This window comes from Pundamilia nyererei, unplaced genomic scaffold (genome assembly GCF_000239375.1).
Source record: "Pundamilia nyererei isolate P.nyererei 1_Seehausen unplaced genomic scaffold, PunNye1.0 scaffold00175, whole genome shotgun sequence".
NCBI lineage: Eukaryota > Metazoa > Chordata > Actinopteri > Cichliformes > Cichlidae > Pundamilia > Pundamilia nyererei.
This window is the reverse complement of record NW_005187576.1, coordinates 294,486-319,052: the sequence shown is the minus strand read 5'-3', so window position 1 is coordinate 319,052 and position 24,567 is coordinate 294,486. Positions and strand designations below refer to the sequence as shown.

Below are 24,567 nucleotides of genomic sequence, written 5' to 3'. Positions count from 1 at the left end.
TGTACATTTTGTAAACATATACAACTATTTATCTAAAAATGCAGCCAATACACCTGCCGTTTTTTTCATTTTGTACAACCATTTAAAAATATTACTGAAACTAAAATGAGAGAACAATCAGGTGTCGCAATAAGATGCCCCACAAATGATGTGTGTCAGTAAAAAAAAATAAAGTTTGTCCACCAAAAGACAGAAGAGCCCAGGGATAAACCTGCAGGCCTGACAACAGGAGGTGTATCACTCCGCTGGTTTTCTACTTAGTAACAGTGTTGCAAATGTGCCTTTGTGACATTCATTAGTGTCCTCACTGACACACAAAACAAAACGACTACACAACAGAACAACTACACAAGACAACACAACACACTAAGTAAACACTCCACACTAAACGTCACAAATCTCCCACATCAAAAATTCTCTCTCTCTCACTCTCTCTCGCTCTGTCTCGCTGCTGTTACCTTCTCTCCTAAAACTTTCCCCTCTTCCTAAACAACCAAATCCCACGTGTTGACTTTTTTTTAAATTGGGCAACATGGTACATTTTTCCACCGATAGGAAAGAGGTGGCTTTTTTCCTTTCTTTACTGTTTTCGCGCTGTCCTTAGAAAATACTTAAAACACACGCACACAAACGTGATGACAGTATTTAGAAAAAAGCGTGGCTCATATATATTATATCATAACTCTGGATTTACTGGCCTGTAATTAAAATTAAAAAACGTCCGAACTTTCAAAGTGGGCTGAATGCAGCTTGTTGCTATGTCAGCTTACATGTGATTTGGAGGTGCAGCGTGTCCGTGGACCACAGAGGGTTAATAACACTCATCTTCCTTCCATTTCCAGAGTTTAACATCCAACCACCTGTGTAAAATCCAAAATTCCCATGGTGTTGTTCAAAATGTGCTCTGGCACGATCATAAACATCGCTTGCTACTGAAAACAAGAAAAAAGCAGGTCCTGCTATGGGTTGAACCATTTGTTAATGGTGCAGGGGGGGAACACTATGCAATATATTAAGTTTTAGCATTTATATTCGCTGTTGACTGCAACTACGCTCAAACTGTTAATGCTATCTTATTTTAATAAACAACACTGTCATATGCAAAACTAGGGTGGCACTTGGGGTGGCAAGGGATCATCGCTGGCTGATGGCGCGATATGGCAGCCTCGCTTCTGTCAGTCTTCCCCAGGGCAGCTGTGGCTACAACCATAGTTTGCCTCCACCAGTGTGTGAATGCGAGAGTGAATAATTAGTGGCATTGTAAAGCGCAATCCATTATTATTATTATTATTATTTTAGGGTGGCACTTGCCACCCCATGCCACCCTTCTAGATCCGCACCTGTTTACGGCACATTTATTTATTTGTGATTCCTTTCATTTACTACAAAAGCATTTATTTACCGTGTAGACGAACCAGACTTGCTGTTAGAACTGCACTTCTTTTTTTATGTATATAAAACTAGATTAAATGTGTAGTTAAACATCTTCACACCAAGAGAAAACGAAGTTTCGCTTGTTCGGCCCACTGACTACTTAAGATGAAAATGATCTGTATGTGGCCCAGGAAGTAAAATGAGGCTGACGTCCCTGCTGTAGAGTTAAGTTGAATATCATATATAAAGTAGGCTATAAAAAATGTTTTTGTTTTTTTTACGTGTGACATAAACACAAGTGTGAATGTCTTTAAATATATTATCTAATTGAGTTTGACTTTTGACGGCTGCCCTCCAAATGACACACGCTGAGTGTACGAAATTCTCAAGTTCTACTTCGTCCTTGAACGCAGCACTCCTGTAACCCTGTGTGATGCGTGTGGGAGGAAGAGGAGGGCTACATCTGATGTACGTGCCCTGTCCACTCCGTAAAGATCTGCAGGAGGACACGTCCGAGCTGCCGTCCAAGTCTTTTCTCTTCTGCTGGCGTGAATCGGAGTAAAGCTGGAGCCGGCGGTTCACTGTCCGCCGCCCGAGGAGCGGCACTTCCAGTGGAGTGGCACCGAGCGCCAGCCTCCGCCTTGGACCGACGAACTGGCTGAGATGTCCCGGCACATCTACACCCGTCACGGGATAGCAGAGGGGATGCAGAAGCCCGTGTTTCAGGTAGAAAAGAAAAAAAACATGACGTGAAACAGCGAGAATCTGTAGCCAATGTTTTAATGATGAAGACAAATCTTAAAATATATGCAAATATGCACGGGGGGATAATGAAGCCCCCTTACTCCACACTACGATGACATAATAATAATAATAATAATAATAATAATAATTGGAAAAAAAAAGTCATCCTGCTCGTTGTCTTGGTGAGGATGCATTCATTATCTCCAACTAGTCCTCGAGGTGTTATTAGTCAAACTGAGACTGCACGGGATCTGCAGCGTGGCGTGAATTTGATTTATTCAAAAAGGAATGAAATTAGGTGCTCAATTATTAAGCACTTTATGACGGAGCCCAGCTCGTGATGCATGAGGTAGTTTAAAAAACTTTTCCAGAGAAGGGAGGTACTTTACCCCCTCCCATATTTTTCAATGTTACAACATTTGCAGATTGTTAATGTAACTGTGTGCGCACTTAGATGTAATGAATGGGAGTGCTGCTATTTGATTACCAGGAAAGAATCAGATAGGAATCAGATATTATGAAGCATAATAATCAATGAAATAATCAATTTTCCCAAGACTATGTAGCCTAATAGTTGTGGTCAGAAATTCATCCTGCTCAGGATGGTTCAGGCTCGGGCTTGAATCACATTTCTTTGTGTTTTTGAACTGCTGACGTCACTAACTTTAAGGATTTTACTCCGGGTGGGGGGAAATTTTTGAACATTCACTACATTAATCAGGCAAATAAGACATTATCTACTACAGAATGTGTGTCAATACAGAACTCAGCAAAGTGGCCTCGTTAGAGACCGTTATACACAGCGAAGGCACTTTTGCTTTGTGTTGTGATTTTCTGAAGTTATAGTTTGGCCATGCCTGCAATTTAAAATTAAGATGGGATCACTGAAAGTGATATTCCTCCCTCTGCTGTCACAAAGGGATATGATACCAGGCGCTGCAACCATTTACTATATTTCACCTCATTTCCTGCTCAAGTGAAGTATGCCCTCGCTGCACTTAAATAAATTGCTTGTGTGTGAAAATAGGTCAGAAAAAACTGAATCCGTACATCGGGGCAGTGTTCACGCAAAGCTGCACTTATCATAGACCTTAGTGTAGCAGTCCGAGAAAGCATTAAAAGACCGGCTTCTTATAATCTGGTCATCACAGCAGACAAGAGACAGCTGGTTGGCATCAACGTCACTTTAACCAGAGAGACTGAGATGCTGGTTTTAACGGGGTTACTGAAAGGAAGGTGCCCTTGGGTTTGTCCTGTAGAGGAGAGGGGGATAAATAAAGGGAAGGGCCAACAAAAATACAATCACAAATATAAAATAAAAGAGCAGAGTTCATTCGCGGGTCTGTTTTGCCTTCATTAGGCTAACAGGGGGACTTACTCCAGACGCAGTCGACTGAAGAGGTCCGATGGCAGCACCACTTCCACCAGCTTCATCCTCAGACAGGTAGGACATGACGAACTTGAACTTTTAGAGGTCAAGCATAAACCTGACTGCATTTCTGCTTCGTCGAGGCATAGATCTGGTTAATACTGATGAAAGCTTCACCATGTAGCGCTGCACCTGGCTACAACACATATGACAAGCGTCTTTAGTTTAGGCAGCAACTCAGTTCAATTCAATTCAGTTTTATTCATATAGCACCAAATCACAACAACAGTTGCCTTGAGGTGCTTGATATTGTAATGAAAAAAACCCTACAATAATACAGAGAAAACCCCAACTGTCAGATTAGGAAAAAGGAAGGAACGACTCTCTTTTAACAGGAAGAAACCTCAGGGGTCACCATCTGCTGCAACTGGTTTAGGGGTAAGGGGAGGGAGACGGGACAAAAGACACTGTGGAAGAGAGCCAGAGATTAATGGTCTTAGCAAACATCCTAATTGTGTCTTAATAGCCTACCAGGTCCTTTGGAAAGGAGTTAAAGAGCTATAAACAACACTATGAAGCACTTAAGACTAATAATTGATGCAAACCCCAGCTCTGACAGTGAGTGGTGAACACTTGCTGTTTGCAGATATCCCTGGTGGAATGAAGTGTTTTTGAGAGCTCATCTCTGGACCACTGTTGATTTCTGACCTCAGTCCATCATTACATAACTTTTGGTTAGACTCATATGGGTTTGGCTCCAATGTGAAGAGAAAACACTGTGGCAGCAGATAACATGTTGCCAGTCTAGAAGATGTTCTGCTGTAGTCCAGGGAATAGATGGCCTTGATTTGGTCTCACTTGGGAATTTAGCTAACTGACCTGCTTTTGAGTCATCTACCAAACTTTCACGAGTCACGGGAGCAGCGCCAGGCAACACTGTTTGGATGCACCGCCTCTTTTGTATATGTCACAGTGAAAACAAAATTCAATTTCTTAAGTCCCTTCTTTAATTCATAATGTGCTTGTGCCAGACTACTTTACAGTGCTTACCGTGGACTTTGACATCCTGCTGACAAGTTACCAAGGGAACCAAGGCTGCAGAGGCCATACAAAGATACAAGAGTAATTCATCTGTGACTACCTTTGTCCCAAAGCCCCACTCTTTCTCTCCCTTTTTCATGCTTTCAAACCTGACCTCAAACAAACTTGGTCACACGTGCTCTTTGGAGATACAGTAAATCAGGCCAAATCAAGTTGGAGAAAGAACTGAATCATCAGATGTCAGTTATGATGGTGTAGCCCTTCATTAGTCACAGAAATCATCTTTTTGTACATAATTCCATTTAAACAAAACTGAGCATAACACCGGATGATTAGCAATGTAAATAAAATATAAGATCTGTATTTTATTGAGCAGCACACTAATGAATGCAGTTTGTGTTCAAAGTGTAAACATCATCCATTAATTAGTGAATGCCTACTGCTTGACACTGGAGTAATAATATGACTCACAGGAAGTGAAGAAGGTGGAAAAGACAGTTTTGCAGACAGACCTCAAAGAAAGAAAGAGTAGACAAAAAGAAGGAGAGGCAAAAAGTAAAGCACAAGGACAGTGGAATGAAATGAACACTCAGAGATTTCTGTAACGCCCCCGCTGTGATTTGTGTCATCACCGGTGTGATCGTCATCAGGTAAGAAGAGAAGGAGTGGGCTCTCTCTCTTTGATGCCCACGTGTATCCATAGTAACAGCCTTCAACAACAACAGGGGTCAAGCTGACAAGGTTGATTAGCAGAAAACTGCACCACCTCCTTTCTTTTCACAAGAAGGTAACAGTTTTTATTTATTTATTTTACAGCAAAAACTCAATGAAAGGAGAAAAAAGTGAGATGAAGGCATTCTTTACAGCAGCCGAGGTAGATATCGAATGTTTTTATTGAACGTTCCTCCTCTACAGGTCATTTGTGGACATTACAGAATCATGGTCAACATTATAAATCTTCCCTGGACTCTGGAGTTATTAATGTTAGTTTGTTCAGCTCTGCAACGAGGGAGAAAAGGATTAGGCGTGATCCATGCGAATACCAATTTTTGTATCGTTTTCAAAATTTGGTTTTTAAATATTAGCCTTTTCTGTTGCAAATTGTGATCTTAGGCCAGTTCAAATGTGGCTGTGTGATGTTAAGAGTCCAAGAAAGACCAAAAAAGTTGCAGTGTCACAGTTCAGTGCAGCCATTTACTGTCTGATCAATTGTTGTGGTTCCAAAGACAGATCACGTTGTACAGTACAGTAAAATGATGGTGATACCAGATGTCAGTAATTTACTGTAAATTACTTTGAAGTAACATTACATCACTCGTAATCTTGCAGTATTTCACTTTACAATGACATTACGATTGGAAAAAAAGAAGGAATAATGTTCATTTTACTGTGTGGGTGTGGTTTGACAAGAGATGACAGGTTGTGTTGGCAGCATAAGCAAACAGCAATCCAACTGTCACCAGAATGCGATATAAATATTGCTCTTCACCCACTTCAAACCAGTAGGAGCACAAATACAAAATTTTTCATCTGTGTAATAACCAAAGATTGGCAGAAAATAGTGCATTTAACTAGGAGACCACAGGGATCAGGGCAAGGCGAGGTGGGGTCTGGCGTCTTCTGAATGACCTCTGGTGCTTGTCTTACAAAGAAAAATGAGAGAAAATGACTTAAATTAATTGTTTGCTCCAATGGACGGCTGTGTCACAATACAGGGACATTATGTTCCAGGAGATATGGATGACGGGTCTGAGTCACTGCATGTGATACCGAACAGATCTGCTGCCGAGATGGTAAAAAACTGATTCTCCCAGATGGTACACAGAGCACCTACACACAGATGTTTATGTGTGCTGTTGGCGAGTGGATACCTGATCGAATCCTGAGCCAGGCTTTAAGGTCCATGAAAGGATTATTTATAAGACAGACTTGTAAAAAGGCCTTTAACCTTTCCTCCATAGCAACAACTTAAAGATGCAGATAGACACAGAAGACAAAACATTCAGCTTTTTTATTGTCGGTTTGGATTTGCATCTGTTTGCAACCAGTTTGCACTTCTCTCTGGTCACTTAGCATTTTTGTAGCAATTCTTGTAATGTGAATTTTCTATCTCCTTATGCTAATTTGTCATCTGTTTCTGTTCAGTTTTTGTCTCTGCACACAGTTTCAGGTTCTTTTGTCTGTTCAAAATCGTTTTGCAGCTGTCTGTATTCATCGCACCTCTTTCTTCGGCTGGCTCTATTTGACCCTCATGCATCTAATTATGTTTAGTTTTTAAGACTAGCTGCTGGTTTGCATCTTTGGAGGTCTTTGCAATTGTTAAATGCAAAGACCTCTTAATAAGAAATGTTAACTCCCCCTTCAAACAGGGGTTCTGAACTCTTGAGGTTAGCTGGGTCTGTACTCGGGTAGGCCATTCAGCAGTTCTGAACTATGGTTGGGATTTTATCAGGAATTCCTGAATTCATATTAATATGAAACAATATATATGTAGCAAATGACAAGAAGGATCATCTCCTTCAAAGGTCCCACATTTACATTGTGTACAGCTCTCATTATCTTCGTTGTTTTTTTTTAGTCTTTCAGTTCTACCGGAATCTACTACTTATAACATAGACACTTCTCTACACATATGTATTAAAGATAGGTGCTATGAGTGGGAATAATTTTACAGTGCTGCTAACAGCAAGTACATGTATGTAATTTAATTTAGGGTTTATGCTGTCTAACAAAAAATGAGTAAAAAGCACCAACAACCGGTTGCAGCAGATGGCCCCGCCCCTCCCTGAGCCTGGTTCTTCTGGAGGTTTCTTCCTGTTAGAAGGGAGTTTTTCCTTCACTGTCGCCAAGTGCTTGCTCACAGGGAGTCATCTCATCGTTGTTGTTTTCTCTGTATGTGGGGTTTTTAATCTACAATTTAAAGTGCCTTGAGGCAACTCTTGTTGTGATTTGGCACCATATAAATAATGTTGAATTAAATTATTCAAAGCAGAATAATTGTCATTTGGGGAACTCTGAGCTTATTAAAACCAGTCTGTCTTGATAACACAGACATAAACATATATGTATATATTTAAAAACCCCAAACCAAGCAATTTATGTTTATCATGGTTCAAAGGTGAAGGCACAGATGATCTTTTTTTCTTGGTGTTGGAATTAATAAGCCTAGGTCAAGTTAATTCCTACTCTAGCTGTCTCTTACTTACAGTTAATTCAGTTGATGCTGACATCCAAATGACGGGAAGAAAAGGGGCTTCACACGTAGCAGACCTTTTATTTTGAGATGTCCTGAGGACACAACAAGAGTACAGTGATGAATTTTGGTGGACCAATAGATGTTCTCAGCAGAAAATGACCTCTTAGTCACAGCCGAATTTCCTGACTGCCTCTGTTACGTCGCCTGAATTAATTTCTTATCTCACATTCACGTCCTGGATCGTCGTGTTTTCATTCTCTAAATCTGTTCCGTTGCTTTACATGAATAAATCGTGGAATCATGAATGAATGTAAGGCTCGCAGAGTTAATTGATTGAATTCATTGTGAGATTGATAAACCTATAATGCCGTCCCGGAAATTTAATTTGCCTTGCCGACTCACGATACATCAAACAGAGGCAACTCTTTAACCTCATCTTTCAGCTTGCAGCTTGCAAAGTGATAAGGAAGAGACTTCACACTGCTAATCCGCCTTATGTAGGTCACATGGCTAAACTCAACAGCCTTTAATTTGTGAATTACTTGATGGGCCAAGCCACCGCTGCCGTCGCTCGCAGCTGGTATTGCACGCTAGTTTGTCAGCACCTCCTGAGTAGATGATGGAGACAATCTCATAAATTACAAATGAAAGGTACTTTGTTATCAGTTGGAAATGATTGCATGCTTAATTTAGAAAATGGCAAAAGGAGTGGGAGCAAGTTGGAATGCCTTTCTAGCTGAGAAACTAAAGTTCCTTTCTGGCTTGTCTGACATTTCTTGCACTTTGTTTCTCTGGGATGTTACATTTTGTCTCTTGATTGGGCACAGCGTGTGTTGGAGACATAAAACGCCTAAACGAGTTCTCACATGTTCAACCTGTTTCTACCCTGATAGGTTTTCAGATTTTTTAAGGATCTAACTGAACTCAAATGGATGACAGTGACAGCTCGAGATATGAGTAAGAACACAAACTCTTTGTGCCTCTCTTATCCACTTTGTTCCATTATTAGTTCAGTTTCTTGTCATTTTTGCAGCCTGTGTGCGTATGTGTTTATTTTCAGTAAGGTAATGTTGCTCGAGCTGTCGTGTTACACGTGATATCTAATTATACCACTAGATCTACGTGGCAGCTCGGTCCCACTTTTCTCCAGAAGCATATTTCACCCTTTGTGCTCTTTCTGTTTTGCTTCCCATCTTTCTTTATTTCTCTCTTTCTTTAAAAAAAAAAAAAGCACCCTTATATGTGATATTTCATGCAGCTTCAGCCTGAATAAAATGACCTTTATTCTGAAAGGTCTCCCTTTGATCTACTGTTCCACACGGGCCAGAGGGGGTCTGCCGGGAGCTGCTGTGCAGAATAAAGACACAGAGCAATATCTAAATGAATGATGAGGATGTAGCACCCGGCTCTGTGCCTCCACTAAAATACGTGCAGGATAGACACAAAAAAATCTGATGTTTTGGGAAGAGCTTGTTCTGAGCAAGCTTAAAAAAAAGGAAAAGGAAAAAAGCGTGGCGATGTTGATGAAGATGCATTATCGGATCAAGAGAGGGTGCTGTTGCTCTACTATGCCTAACAAATGGCAACGTCCCAGTGCCAAACTTGTTTGAGTAGGATCATTGCTGAGTTTGTGTAACGTGTGTCTGTGTGTCTGTGTGTGTGTATTTTTAACAGGGAAATTTTTATTATTATCCAAAGCAGGGAAATATGAATTGCAAAACAAATACTGTAATTTACCTTATTAATGATTTTCATGTATGTTTGTATTACTGAGGTGTTTACTCTGAAAATAAACAGTCTTTCAGCTGCACAAATGAAAACCTTTTGTACAGCAATGAATTCAAAGTCTTTATCTAATTTGCAGCTTAACATCCTGCGGTAATTATGGGATGGTTAAAATAGGAATCTATATTTTTTAAATGCACTGTTGTTTCACATGTAAAGTAGTTATAATAGCAACAGATGCTGTCCATGAAAGGTGTCAAACTGTAGATTTGAAGTTCTCTAGCTTTTCTTGATTGATCTCCTCTGCCATCACGCTCCCTGTAGCAGATATTTACAGATTGATTTTTACGGCTCCGGTGTGTTCATGAAGCTGTAAAGACGCGGGCGCTCCTTGTAGCGGAGCAGCGGCTCGATCGCATCGAGTCTGCCTCTCGTTCTAAGTATCATCACTCAGCTGTTCGCCTTTGCTGCCGTTCTGCATGTGCAAATTAAATGTCGGTGTTTAGTGTGAAAGATTACCTCACGCTCACATACAAGGACAGGATTGACACGGCTTGCTGGTTAATGATGCTCTCAGGCTGCAGACGCCCCCGCCTCTTTCTCTTCTCTCTTCCTTATTCACAGCCAGCCGGGCTGACTGGAGCCTGCATCGGCCAATCGGCAGCCTGCATCTCACGTCTGTCATCAACCAGTGCTGGGGAAGGGATTGGCTCGTGCAATCTCAGCTTGGAAGGCAGATGAAATGCCAGGTCTGCTCAGCCTCTGGGGATAGCCAAGCTTGCCTTATAATGGGAAACAACACTTGTTTGACCTGGGAGCAGTAACATCTAATTCAGCATTAGGAGAAGACTGGACTTCAGCTTTTTCCCCCTTTCTTTTATAAATCTGTTGTTCTTCTGTGATCTGGGTTCTTTTTCATCTACCTTCATGTGGAGGAAGAGACTGCTGGTGCTCTCTGTCACTCCCCTATCCTCATCATCCATCCTCTCCAGAACAGGTTGATCTTGAGCCGTTTTGAACTATTTTGCACTGAAGAGCTCATTTTTGGGAACCTCACTCCTCCATGTACGATAACTTGTACCTTCATGGATTTGAAGACTCGGAGGCGGTGAGTGGAGAGTGGCGTCTGGCACTTGTAAACCACGCTGTTCTGTTCCGTCGTGGCTGCTTGATCCATACATAAACTCCCACAGAATGCGTTGAGACTTGAGTGGGCTGAGCACTCGGGGGAGTTAGAGGAAGGAACGGTGTGTGTGTGTGTGTGTGTGAGTGTGCATTTGTGTGCATGTCTCCTCAACCAGTCAAAAAGAAAAATACAGTTTTCTCACTGATACTATCAGCTTGGACGCCAGTTCTCCTCCTGTCTGGGCCGGCTGTCTGCAAAGCTGAAAAGTATTGTCTTTACCATGTATGGCTGATTGGCCGGTATGCATGCTGTTTGCCTCTGTTCATGAGCATTGTGAGCACGTCTGCATGATTCCTGTGTGCCTCCACCTTTATCAAACCCCACTGTACATCATCATGGTTTATTGAAAAGGCCAACAAACATAATCAGCATTCACTATGGCCATCTGCGTGATGCTGATGTGCTGATGCGTGCCAACTGTTACATTCGTCACTCGCAGCATGAATGCCTTTATGTTCGAGAAACACGTTGCCATTAAGGGAATTCTCATCTTTGCCACAGATAAGTGTGCGTAGGCACCTTTAATACAAAGAGGCAGACAGCAAGAAAAATGTGCGGAAGCAGAGAAAAATGCTTACAAAGGCAAGGAATATAGAAACTGCTGCCGGGTGGGGAGGAGGGAGGGAATCCCACTGAGGCAGAATCTGTCAGAACCTTTCCATAAGTCCACCTGAGATACCGGCTGCCTCATAAAGACTAAAAAGTAGAGTTAGCATGTTCTGTCCTGTCTGCAGCGTATACAGAGAGATCTTCTGTGTTTGCGTTGTTGTTTGTTGCGACTTTGAAAAATGTGTTCATTTTTATGTGCCAAGTTTTGTAGGTGGTGTGGTATTAGTAGCTTCTCTTTGCTGTTGTTTCTTTCCTGCATTGGGAGTTATTTCCAAAAACTCAAATTTCAGGCCTTGCACTCAAAAGCTCTGAGTGCCCAAAATAACTCTCTTAATTTAGTTACTCTCTTAGCTGATAGTACAGCAAGATCCAGAAATAACATGTTTATTTTTTATTATTATTATACGTCAGAATAACTAATGAGCCTGAAGACAGTTTACTCCCATGTGAGACTGCTCGGGAAATGGATTCGGGAAAATCCCAGTACTCTCTAGAAACTGTCTCATACAGGATAAAACTGGATCCATTCATTCCTTCATTACTACTAAGTCAAAAACACACTACGTTTGATCCTGCTGGTCAATTACAGTGAATCAGTCAATGAGTATTTCTGTCAATACAGGCAGCCTTTGGTTCTGTGTACTTTAATGAGTACTATTAAATCAAACCTGGAGAACTTGTTCATGCACTCTGTTGGGCTGCTGTGTTCCACATTGTTCCATGTTTAGCTGTACTGGCAGCGTCACAGAACACACCTTTGACCTTACTGACCCCGTGGTTTGCTATCAGCACTTATCTTTAGCTTGTTTTGTTTTTTTAAAGCCACAGACTTGTCATTCATTTCATTTCCAGCATATATTAAACTGCAGGCTCTCTTGTGTGACTTATTTTCAGTAAGAGTTTTGGAGTGACATTGTTTGACACACGAATATATTCTATGTGTTTGGCGTTTATGACCTTCCCACCTTTTTTTTTTTTTTTGACGATTACTCCTTCTTTTCCAAAGCTCAACATTTTCCAGCCCTCGGACAGTTTCACTAGAAATGTTAGTCAAGTAAAATTAACACTCCAAATTAAAAATCCAGAACAAGTGTTTTACCCAAGACTACCCAGAAAGCAGCTTTTTGGTCCATTTTAAAAATGTTTAGCAGAACATGCAGGACTTTCCGTTTTGTGGCCTTGATCCATTTTTATCTGATGATGTAATATTTAGAGTCATAGTTGGTGGAAACTTCCATATGAGTATTATTCTTTTATTGCAGAGTCACTGTCCTTCCCTAGCTTCTGGTAGTGATGTAAACCACTTTCTACCCTTCTGCAAACATACAGTATTGTTCACTGCATGACTCACCTTTATAACAGGTATTATGAAAAACACAAAGCCCAGTAAACCTTCTGCGCTGGCTCATAGTAGTTTTACTATTGCAAATAGTAGTGCAAACGTGGAAGCAGCGCCTGAAGAAGACACTGTTTATTTCTAAACCAAGTCTTTCTATTATGCACTCACTGGACCCCTTGGTACTCAAAGGTTTCATCCATTTTTCGTCTTCAGAGTTGTTTTAATTCTTTGTGGGGCAGGTTCAAAAAGGTATTGGAAACTTTGCTCATGGATTTTGGTCCAGTTTGACATCGCAGTATCAAACAGTTTTTGCAGTCGCTGTCAACAAATCACCCATTCCACCGCATACATCATGGATTGAGATCTATTGGCTTTTTGGCTGTTTAAGTACAGTGAACTTACTCATGGTAAAGTAGCCTGTTTGAAATTATTTGAACTTTGTGACAGGACACATCCTGTTGGAAGCAAAAGCAAAATGTACAGCAAACTCTGGCATTTAAAGGGTGCTGAGATGGTACTGAGGGCGATACTGTATTTTCTCTTTTTTTGGCCATGCTCTGTAAACCCAAGAGGTGTATACCCAAAACCCTGCGCTGAATCATATTTGTTATTAATCTCTGGCTCTTTTCCACAGCGTGTCTTTTATCCTGTCTTCCTTCTCTCTCCCCAACCGGTCGTAGCAGATGGCCCCGCCCCTCCCTGAGTCTGGTTCTGCCGGAGGTTTCTTCCTGTTAAAAGGGAGTTTTTCCTTCCCACTGTCGCCAAAGTGCTTGCTCATAGGGGGTCATATCATTGTTGGGTTTTTTTTCTCTGTATGTATTATTGTAGGGTCTACCTTACAATATAAAGCACCTTGAGGCGACTGTTGTTGTGATTTGGCGCTGTAGAAATAAAATTGAATTGAATGGTTTTGTAGGAAAATCCCATAGACTGCGACCAACAATCATGCCATGCTCAATTCAGTTAACTTCAACAAGATATTTATGATGACGTCTAAATGCATTGAATTGGCTGCTCAGATATTTGCATTCATGAGCAAGTGAACAGGTATATCTAACAGAGTGAGTTCACAAGGAGCTAAAGGCCCAAAGTGGGCCAGGTTTTCAAAGAACTTAGAGACGTTTATCCCTTAAAGCTACTGGATGCAGTGTTGGTGCCAGCTGAGTGTGCTGAGGAGGGAATGCTTTTCGTCTTACAGTCTGGGACTGATAGTCACATAGGTCAGGGGAGGAAGATGATTGGAGATGGGAGAACGGACTGAGCTTCGGCATCTGGACAGATAAGGTTAGAGTGTGGCATGACGGACTCAAGACCGGCCACTTGACACTTCGATAATGAGCCACAGTTTGTGCAGAAACGAAAAGCGGGGGGTAGGAGTCTTTGCTTGTGTAATGTGCATGACAGTAATTTTAGACATGCCTTGTGTTGACTGACGTCTTTGTCATGCATTAATAACTTCAGGTTTGTAAAGTGGCAAATGTAGGGATCTGAGGTAATATGGCCTGATTTTAAAACACCACTACTACTAGTAACAACTGGATTTTTATTCTTACTTTTGAGATGATTGCTTCCAATAAACGTGCACAAGGGTATGAAAAATAAACTGTTATTTTACATTATAATATAATGTAAAAGTAAAGCTACTGTTTAAAACAATAGGTTCATGTTATAAACAAAGCCAGCCTCCATGTTGAAGATAAAATGTACATTATTCTGTGTTACAAAAAGATGTAGTTTGTTATTTTAAAAGAAAAAAACATACATCAGGTGATACTCTGCAGTGGGCAGCTGTGTGGTGGTTTTATTTCTTTTTCTCCACTCTTCCAGCTATAGATTTCATTTGTAATGAGGCAGTAAATAACAGTTATTTGTACCAACCAAAGACTCCCGTGGCTCTGAATGGATCATTAGCGGAGACGCCTGCAAGCCCTGGACAAAGACATTAATCCACACTGTCCAGCCTGGCAGGTTGACTTCAAAGACTTATTCTAGTACCAATGCCCTGTTACACATTTTCATTTAATTTTTGATGTCCAGTGGGAGTGATAGTCACCAAACCCATGCTTCAAGCTCCCAAAAAGGCCATATTCAGGATAGGAACACATCTTTTCGTAATCTCTTTGAAAGGTTGCAAATGGGGGACAAAGACATTCAACTAAAAAAATTAAGGCACTTTAAAAAATAATCGAATGCATTTCAAACTGCTTCACAAGTGACAGACAGGATGGAAATATAAGAGAAACAAATATGAAGAAATCAGTATCCAAACAAGATTTTGTCTACTGCTCCATGCGAGATTTGTGTCCTCCATGAGCTCACCATAGCAAACCTGCATCAAAGTTTCTCAGGTGTACTGACCCAGTCAAACTCCCCATCTGCCACTGTCCCCCGAGTCGATCCCTGACAACAGTTGGGTGAGCCTCCTTGCCTCCTGGGGTAAGTGAGCATAAAGAGGGTGGCACGGTAGTGAGCACTGCTCCCTCACAGCAAGAATATCCCGATTCTGAATCCACCGCTCAGCCTTTCTGTGTCAAGTTTGCATGTTCTCCATGTGCCACATGGGTTCTCTCCTTGTACTCTGACTCCCTCCAACAGGGCAAAGACATGCATGGTAAGTTGGTTGGTGATTCTAATCTTAGAAATGAACATTAGCTTGAATGGTTCTGTTCTGTATCTCTACTGACGTGTCCACGTGGTATGGGTTTGTGAGCTTTTACCCTGAGACGGCTGGGTTAGACTGCCTAAATTGGAAAAGGAATTAGCAGAAAATGGATAGATGAAACATATCAAGAGATGAATGCATAACAAAAAAAATGCATTTGATGGAAAAGTTTGGAAAGACAATTCTGAATTATTCTGAAAGACAATGGGAGTGAATTATCAGTCACTCCCATTAGCAAACCATGACAATTCCAAGTTTATTTATATAGCATATTTGAAACAACCTCAGTTGACCAAGATGCTGTGCAATGTAATTATTAACGTGCAATTATTAGCATGTTAATAATTACATTAACGTACATTAATTACATTAATATAAAGCATAATTACACATGTGTTATATTACATAACACATATGTAATATCATACATACACATGCAGCGAGAGTTCTGTTTGTCATGCCAGATGATCTTGATGACGACGGCCTCGAAGCAGTGCATCACGCCTTAGTCAGAAGTCAAGGGTTTATAAGCATGTGTCATGCTGCCTGCAGCTTTGCACCATCGTTGTCATATATATGTGAAGAATCACAGCTTTCACATATTTTAAGATGAAACTGGAATAGCGGTGTGCGTTTGGCATCTAGTTGTAATATTTCAACGATAGTAAGATATTCCCAAAACAAACTATTTTCTGGCATTTGCTCAAAAAGTCTTTCTTCACCACATATGACATTTTAAGATGAGACAAATGATGCTCTTTTTATAATATGGCATAGCTGCACCCTCCTTCTTCAGTCCTTGTCCTGCATGGATAGGTTGTTTTAAATAGAGCGTCTGGCAGCATCCATGGGGGAACAGACTGTCCTGTCATCTGCTAGGTAAACATTTATGCTAAAGTCCAGTTTTTCAGCCCATTTAGCCGAAACTGCAGGACTCTGAACATCCACCAGCTGGCTACTCGGCAGAACTGAATGCTGAATCCGCCTGATTTGATGAGCTGGAGACATACTGGTATGAAGCAACAAGGCATGTCTGTATTTAAACTGGTGTAACTGAGCACATTCACATGAATATTAGCGTGTATTAAGACTGAAATGAGGTATTGTGTTTTATTGTATTAATTATCGGCCTTTTTTTCAATCATTCATCATCTCCTGACATCTGCTTTCACAGTTTCCCCAGTTATTAAATATCATGGTGTCTGAATGAAGCTGACAGACAGAATCTGTTCTCTGTGACTTTATTTCTGGCACACACAGGAACATGATATTCTGAGTTTTGTTCTGTTTTGAGTGGATGGATGGCATGACGACTCCGGGGCACAATACTGTTTAACTGTTTAGAAAGAAGATATTTAACTCCACCTGGGCGGGGCCTTTCTGTGTGGAGTTTGCATGTTGTCCCTGTTTTTGCGTGGGTTCTCTCTGGGTACTCTGACATCCTCCCACCATCCAAAAACATGCTGTTAGTGGGCTTAGGTTAAATGGTGATTCTAAATTGCTCATAGGGGTGAATGTGAGTGTGAATGGTTGTCTGTCTTTCTGTGTTAGCCTCTCGCCCTATGGTAGCTGGGATATGGTGGAAGAGGGAGGATGGATGGATGGATGATGGACACTTTTTAAGGATTTTGTTTTGCTGTCATATATTTCTTCATTTGTTTTGATGTTAATCAGGACACATGTTGTTTCATGTGTCACATGGTGGGAAATGAGCTGCTTTGATTGATGAACAGCGATATGAAAGAAAAGAAGTCATTAAAATGAATGAATACATTCATGCATTACGTCATTACTCCTTCATTATACATTACATCATACCACGTGGTTTGGTAGCATAGTCGTCTTTTCAGATATTGCATAACATTTTCACAGTACGCGTTAACTGAATGTCTGTAGTGCTTTGTTCCTGTAACTTTAGTCTAAGTGACAGATACAAGCAGTCAGATTTGCAAATAAAGAGATTTATTAATGCCTGCAGGCAGGTGGGTTACATGAACTGTGAGGCCAGTGAATCATAAATGATATTGACATTGCTGGTGGCAACTATTTTAGCAGCTATGTTCCGTCTCATCATTCAGCCATTTCCCTTATTTAATGCTGGTGACAAGGAGAATAACTGGCTCATGACCCTGGAGAGAAGGGTGTGCACAGCAGCCTGCAGGCCACAGAACATAGTACATTGCCTCTACCCTGAATGGAAAGCACTGATTAGCAGAAATTAGCATTTGAACTCCAGAGACTCTATGCAGTCTAATACAGTGCACTGAGTTAGACCTTTCCTGCTAGTAAGACACGTGTCCAGTGTCCATGCTTATGTAATTATTCATCTGCACCTACAATAATTTTGATTACTGTATGGGTTTGGATTGTTTTCGGAAGCTTTTCAAAGACCAAAGGAGGGTAACTGACTGATATTTTGCTCAGTAAATGTTTTCTTCTCAATTTAACAACATATTAGCTGTGATCTCAAGTACTGGTCAAGTCTGCTAAGGCAAAGTTACAGTATGTTGCTTTGGCCATTTATTGGACTTTTTTGGTTTAGAACATCACTATTTTATCCACAGTGACGACACAGGATTTTAAAATGCTGTGGCTGTTTATATAAAATAGTCCTTGAAGCATTTCTCAGTTGCAGTAGTATCTTGAAAATGCCTCTGATTGCTTAATTAGGCAGTTACTGTAAAGCATTATCAAAATTAAAGTTGATTTCAATTATCGCAAGACTTTAAAACTGCATGGATTATATCAGCATTCAAAATGGTTCAAAGGTTTGGTTCTAACAGTTTTGTTGCTAAAGTAACAATTTCCTCTATAAATAAACAATTTCTAGTAATGTTTATAATCTCATGGGATCTACATCCACTACTGATGAAGTGTCCCAAATATTTAATATTATAATCTAGATCAGATTTCTAATCCCTAAACCTAACCAAGGAAGGTAAAAAGAAACTAAAAAATGGCAGAATAGCTTGTGATAAAAGACCGAAACACCCTGTGAATTTGAGGCACACAACGACGTGTCCCGCTGGTAAAGTTTCCGGGCTGCCTTTCCTCATAGTAGCCATCCCTCAAGACTTTCTCCATTTGAAGGAATGCACTATCAGGGATTGTAACATGTAGTCATTTTATTGAATCATCACATAACAGGACATTGACTTTTTCTCTGTTTTACTTGTGTCTATAATTTTCCTCTCGCCTGCTTTGATTCTTTGCTCATACAGAGGCTGCTAGCTTTAGCCTTGGCTACTTTGCCTTTTTAACTTAAAATGTCCATGTTCGGTTGGGTAGGTTATAATTTAGGTGTCTGATTAGGTTTGCTGTTACAGGCCCCTTCTACATTGTCTCTTACAGTGAAGAGCGTCTACACTAACGCCGTGTTAGTGGCTGCGCATGTGTGCATGTTACACATGCGTAGACTGGGTTGTATGCAAGGCTGACTGGTTGCTCACTGGTCCAAGTTGAAAACCCTGGAAACTGCCCAATACTGGTCCCTGGCGCATCAACAGGAGCATCCATCTGTCCATTTGCTTCCGCTTATAGAGCTCAGGGGAGGGGGGCTTAACCAGCTGCCATAGGGTGAAAGGTGGGGTATGAACTGGACTGGTCACCAGTCTGTCCCAGGGCTAACACAGAGAGTTAGAGAAACATTCACACCTACAGATAATCAATAACAACCATGTAACCTAATTACCTCCATATCTCTGGAGTGTGTGAGTGTCTGTTTTTGGTCACATATTGGTATTTTTAATGTTTAGTAACTCCTCTATTTGTCCCTGTAATTGTTAACTAGTCTGTTTTTAACTCAAAATAAACACTTTTTCACCAATGCATTTTTCAACTGCATAAAATTCAGTGTATTCAAAAACTATATTACCACTATAATTAAAAGATTTCACAGTGTTCAAGCACTCTGTTCTGCCATGGTGCAGTTGTAGCAAATTGAACTGTTGCCAGTTCTCCCACATGGCATTACAAACAGTAACAGTACCGGTCAGCCAAAGGTGACGTCCTCAGAGCCAAGATTTGCATTACTGCTGTGAGTTGACAGTGTAAGCAAACTATAAGTCAGCCCTGTTTGAAAATAGAGGCCTTGTACACTGTGGCTGAAAGCACTTGTTATGATGACTGATGGGTTTGTATTCCAGGTCCATTATCCCAACTCATGTGCAAGAAGTGTGTTCTTTTTGTTTCACTCTCATGAGCCTATAGCATTAAGCTGATATAGTCACCTTAAATATTCAGGAAGGCAGGAATAGTTTTAAATGGTTTATTCCCAGAAGTGTGGCACAGAGGCTTGCAGGGTAGCCAACAAGTAAGCAGACAGGTAACAGGAACAAACTGGAGACTGGGCAACTTCAAATCAACTGTGCATTGAATTGGACCACTGCTTATCAAGAATTAAATCATGCTAGCTGTGCTATGGCCTGCATAGATCTTAGACGATCCTTTTGCTGGAAAACCACACATTCCCAGTGAATCACAGATGTAAGTCACAATGGATAGGATGCCTTTTATTGGTGGGGTGTCCAAACCATCCTTTGTATTACTAGAGCTTTGCTGGTGTTGATTAGCAGTAGTAGCGACAGGCTCTTGGTGGAACCTTGTAATGACTCTAGTCAGGATACTGGTGAGGTCTGGCATCCAAAAAGATTTATTGTTTAGTGCATGGCTGTTACAAGAACATCAGCCCCAATTTCCATTTAAATTGAACTTATCCATAAGCTCTTTGGTGCAAAACACCATTTTGCCATTCTTTGCCTTTATTGCTACTGTAACAGCAACACAGATGCGATCTGTTTCACCAAGCCAGCTGGCAATTTATTTGCTGTGTCTATGAACTCAAAAGCACTTTTTTCCTCCCACAGAACTTGCTTCACACAAGTGAAATGTTCTCTCCCACCAAATCAAGTTTGCAAATTGCTTCAGTAATTATTCCTTCTTAATCCTTCTTAATACCATAAGGGAGGACAAAATATCAGCTGTGCAAAATATCCTGCAGTGTGCTTCCCTCACTGCAGGATGGGCAGCTCACTGTATTTGATGCCTGGAGCCTGTTGAGTGCAATGATGTTGTAATAATTCTCTGCTGTGGGAAAATGTGCTTCCCAGCTGAGCATTCACTGTTGTTTCAAATTATGTTGACACATTTTTTTCAGCTAGTTGGTCAGAATCTTGCTCTTGTTGTAGTTCACAATCATTTTATCTGCCTTGAATAAGTGGGTGGGTGTTTTTACTGCTCCTCTAGCCCAGCAGTTAAAATGTCCAACACTGACTCTGCTGCAGAGTGACAGTTATGACATGTGATCAAACTGATCTTCAGCCTGAAGCAGACTTTATATTTATATACAGGCACACATACTTAAGAATAATGCCAGACAAGAATTAGCCTGAAACTCTCCACAAACCCAAATATGGTAAAAGGGGCGACACAAAAACACCACATTGGTACTGATGCCCCAAGGAGGGAATCCCTGGGTTGAGCTAACCAACTGACCTTGCTATCTCTTCCTGTACTTGGCGCCTCTCTCAACTGTCTCTATCGATTAATCCCCCAAACCTTATATTTACCATGCACAATTTCTACTTTTCCTGGTGTCTGTATAGGAAAAACACAGTATGGAGCAAAAATGTGGACATTAATAAAATTAGAAAAGTTACAGAAAAAAACTTAAATAAATTAGTTTCAAGAAATATTTTAACTTGAACTTACCTGTCAGAATTAAGATAAGAGACCTAGTACTGTTCTCATGTCTGTCTTAAAGTAAACTTTATACAGACAATGTATAAACTCACACTTTCCCTGTGATAGACAGTTTGATTACATTCTCACATCATGTGAAACTTTTACTAACGCCAGCTAACAGCGGCTAATGAGGGCTAACAGTAGCTAACAGTGGCTAACAGTGGCTAACAGTGGCTAACAGAGGCTAACAGCGGCTAACAGCGGCTAATGAGGGCTAACAGTAGCTAACAGAGGCTAACAGCAGCAAAGCCTGCACTTACCAACAGAAAATTTCAGGATATCCTCAGTTTCTGACTCTCATCTGACAGAAGTGAGCTTCACTGACTCATCAGACTCTTTTCACAAAGAGTGAAAGGTTTCAGAGTAAATAGATATGAACACCTGCTATATTGACAGCTGAGGTAGACAGTTAACTGACAGCCTATACTCAACACAGATTTATGGCAGCCAGCCTTGTCTGATGCTAAAGTGGCCACTATAGCTAGGATTATGCACCTGAATTGGATCTACCATTGGCCTGATAAAAGGGGGGGAGCCTATGAACCATATAAAGCAAAATAAGTGATGTATTATATTTCATAAATTGAATGTTATATTTCTTTTAACAAAAAGCATGACTTAAGGTTGTTTTAGTTTTCTCCTCCAAATCTGAGAAGGATGGTGGGTGGGAGCATTTGTTTATACTATTCCTTTAAAACAATACTTATGACTTAAATAGTGCGTTACCCCTAAGAAAATAAGAGATGAACATCATATTATTCAAATGTCCTTTTTTTTTGTCACTTTTACTTGAAATTATGTTACTGTGATAGTAACGAGCCTTTTTTCAAATGAGCCTTTTTTCAAGGGAATAAAAGATTTTTGACATTTGTATTTGGTCTGCCGTGGTCTGTTTCGATTTCATCCTTTGAAATAAAAAATAGCTTCTGAATCTTTTCAGCTATTCATGCAACCGACATCTTAGAATGGGTCAGCCTTTGATCTTGCATGGAAAGTAATTCAACTAATCACATATGACCTCCCCCCCCCCACACACACACACCCCCACCCCCCCACACACACCTGGGTTTCCATAAAAATCTCTTTGTCTCTATATTTTTAAGAAATAGGCTCTTGCCAAGCCCTGCATCTGTCTGTGCAGGACACATGAAATTGCACAACAAAGATGTCACATTTAATCTGGAGGGCATAAAGAAAGTTATGTCACCATGTGGTTATTTATCCTTAGTACCTGCATCTATTGTGCTATTTGCTTGTTTCCATGTTTTGTGTACTCTTTTTCTTCAGGGCTCAGCTGATTCCTACACAAGCCGACCATCTGATTCAGATGTGTCCCTGGAGGAGGAGAAGGAGGGCGGCCGGCAGGAGAGGGAGCAGCAGGCCGCTGTTCAGCTTGAGAGAGCAAAGGTCAGTTTCACTAGGAGCTGTTTATGGGTAACAGAGCACCATAACTGGCTGTATATCACATAAAAAAAATTTTTTATTACTGCATCAGTTTAGGAAATAATGGTGAAATTAAACAGTTAAACATTAAGATCACTCAATTTGATCACTTCATTCACTGCGCAGGAACAGATGATGATGATGATGATGATAATAATAATAATAATAATAATAATAATAATACTTTGGTTTTATGGCCTTGGTATGAGGCTTCCCTGCTACCTGCTGTAGATGTGGTGTGATCACTACTGATGCTGTCTTCCAGCCACTGTTGTCAGGAGGTCTAAAATAGCTTCTCTTCAGCAGTGCCCACCCCTCACTGCAGGCCATTCGTTCTGCATGTGTGATGCTGGAGCACGATGGGCACGCTGGTGCTGTACAAAATGTCCCATTCTGTGATTGATTGTCTGAACCAAATTATTCACTGCTAATATACATGGTTATTGCTACAAAAACTCGTCCCTCCTTTCTGTCTTGCAGACTAAAGCAGTTGCGTTTGCAGTGAAGACCAATGTCAGTTACTGTGGTGCGCTGGATGAGGATGTTCCCGTGGCTGGCACGGCTGTATCTTTTGATGCCAAGGACTTCCTCCACATCAAAGAGGTGCAATTCAGTTGCGGTGTGGCACTGTAGGGGGGGGATTCAATTCAGCCTGCACAGTTTAGTTTTTAACCACAGGAGAAAGTGTTTTTTCAACTAAACAAAGAGTTTTATGTTAGCTATTTTGCTACTCTCTGTGTAACAAATTTTCCCATCATGGAGCTTGTGACCTATCTCTGTTTTTTATTTTTCATTGCAAGAGCCAAGAAAAGAGTCACAAGTTAATCTGATATTCATAAAAAGAGCTATGCTCAAAATGTAGCTTTTAAGTTAACAGACTGAATGTGCGTCCAGATTTCATTAATGTATCTGTATGGGTTGTCATGGTAACAACCTGAGCATCTGTAGCTATATAGCCATGATTAAGATGCAGCTTTCCATCACATAGGTTTCCCCCAAAGTGCTAGCAAACAAGTTGTTTGTTTTTTTTGCTGTGTGTGCACAGGCTGTTGTTCTTCCCAGTTTCATACATTGCTTCCTGTTAAGCTGTTAAGAGTTTGAATCCAGGAGCAGGAGCGTAGTTTGCTGTGATTCTATTGTATGTGGGGGCAAAAAACATATCTAAGCTGGTAGTCTGAACAAGGCCTTGGAGTAAATACACTCTATCATCTTTACTTTACCTGCGCTTTTCCATTTCCACAAAAATTGCCACTCCTTAGATTTGAGTTAAACTCCATTAATATGTCCTGATATGATTGTTTGTGAGGCTTCTCACAACAACTAGTTAAAGCAAATCAATACAACTTTCTGTCTGGACACACAAAACAGCAACCTGTGACTTAAGTTGGATCATGAGCCGGATGAGTTGATGTTCTGGTTTTGTACAGTTGGTGTGGTGCAGGGCTCACTAATGTGTCTCATCTAGGGCTGCCACGATTTGTCGACTAGTCACGATTACGTCGACTATCAAAATCGTCGACGACTGATTTAATAGTCGACGTGTCGTTTGAAGCTTTGTAAGATCGCAAAAGACGCAGGAATAATAGCAGGATTTAAGAGTGTAATAACGGACTGAAACAGAAGATGGCAGCACTGCATGTACAAGGATGCCAGCTGCCGTTAAAGAAGCAGCTGTGTCCCAGAATTCATAGCGCGGCCCAGCTTAGTTTCTAACAATGGCGGTAGCTAGTTAGTTTTAATATTACTCTTATTATTCTTTCTGGGTCACAAAATAAACGTTTAACATATTTTCAGGCGAGAATGTAGCTGTGTAAACCTCAAATATCTGCTCAGTTTATCAAGACACCACATATTTTCAAAAGCGCTCCGACGTTTTCGGAGACGTCTGTTACCCACTAGCTCGATAGCTAGGCGGGGGCTAGGTCACTAGCGCCGTGAGAACACCGGACTCCCGGCAAATTGTTTTCAAACCCACCGCCGTCTTTTGCGACTCAGGTTAAATATATATGAGTCACTTAGATAAATTAAAAATGTTGTTGTTTGGCTTTTTTTTTTTTAGTATTTTATTTGTTCCTGAGTAAATCGGTTTGGCTGAGATTAAAGTTATAGTTTTTACACAGCTGAATAAACTTCAAGC

At 40.7% G+C, this 24,567-nt stretch overlaps 1 protein-coding gene across 4 annotated transcripts in view; it reads left to right on the top strand.

Moving 5' to 3' along the window:
• Window positions 1-1,578: 1,578 nt before the first annotated feature.
• Window positions 1,579-24,567, top strand: part of cacnb4a (calcium channel, voltage-dependent, beta 4a subunit) — a 33,733-nt gene continuing 10,744 nt past the window's right edge. For 2 of the 4 annotated variants that reach the window (XM_005746209.2, XM_005746208.2), the window contains exons 1-4: window positions 1,749-2,100; window positions 3,479-3,562; window positions 22,275-22,394; window positions 22,911-23,033. In XM_005746209.2, the coding sequence (XP_005746266.1) occupies window positions 2,038-2,100; window positions 3,479-3,562; window positions 22,275-22,394; window positions 22,911-23,033 (390 nt within the window). In that variant the 5' untranslated portion in view covers window positions 1,749-2,037. Of the gene's footprint in view, window positions 1,599-1,748; window positions 2,101-3,478; window positions 3,563-10,175; window positions 10,558-22,274; window positions 22,395-22,910; window positions 23,034-24,567 lie in introns of those variants that run through there. The other 2 variants (XM_013914164.1, XM_013914165.1) reach the window with 2 other exon arrangements.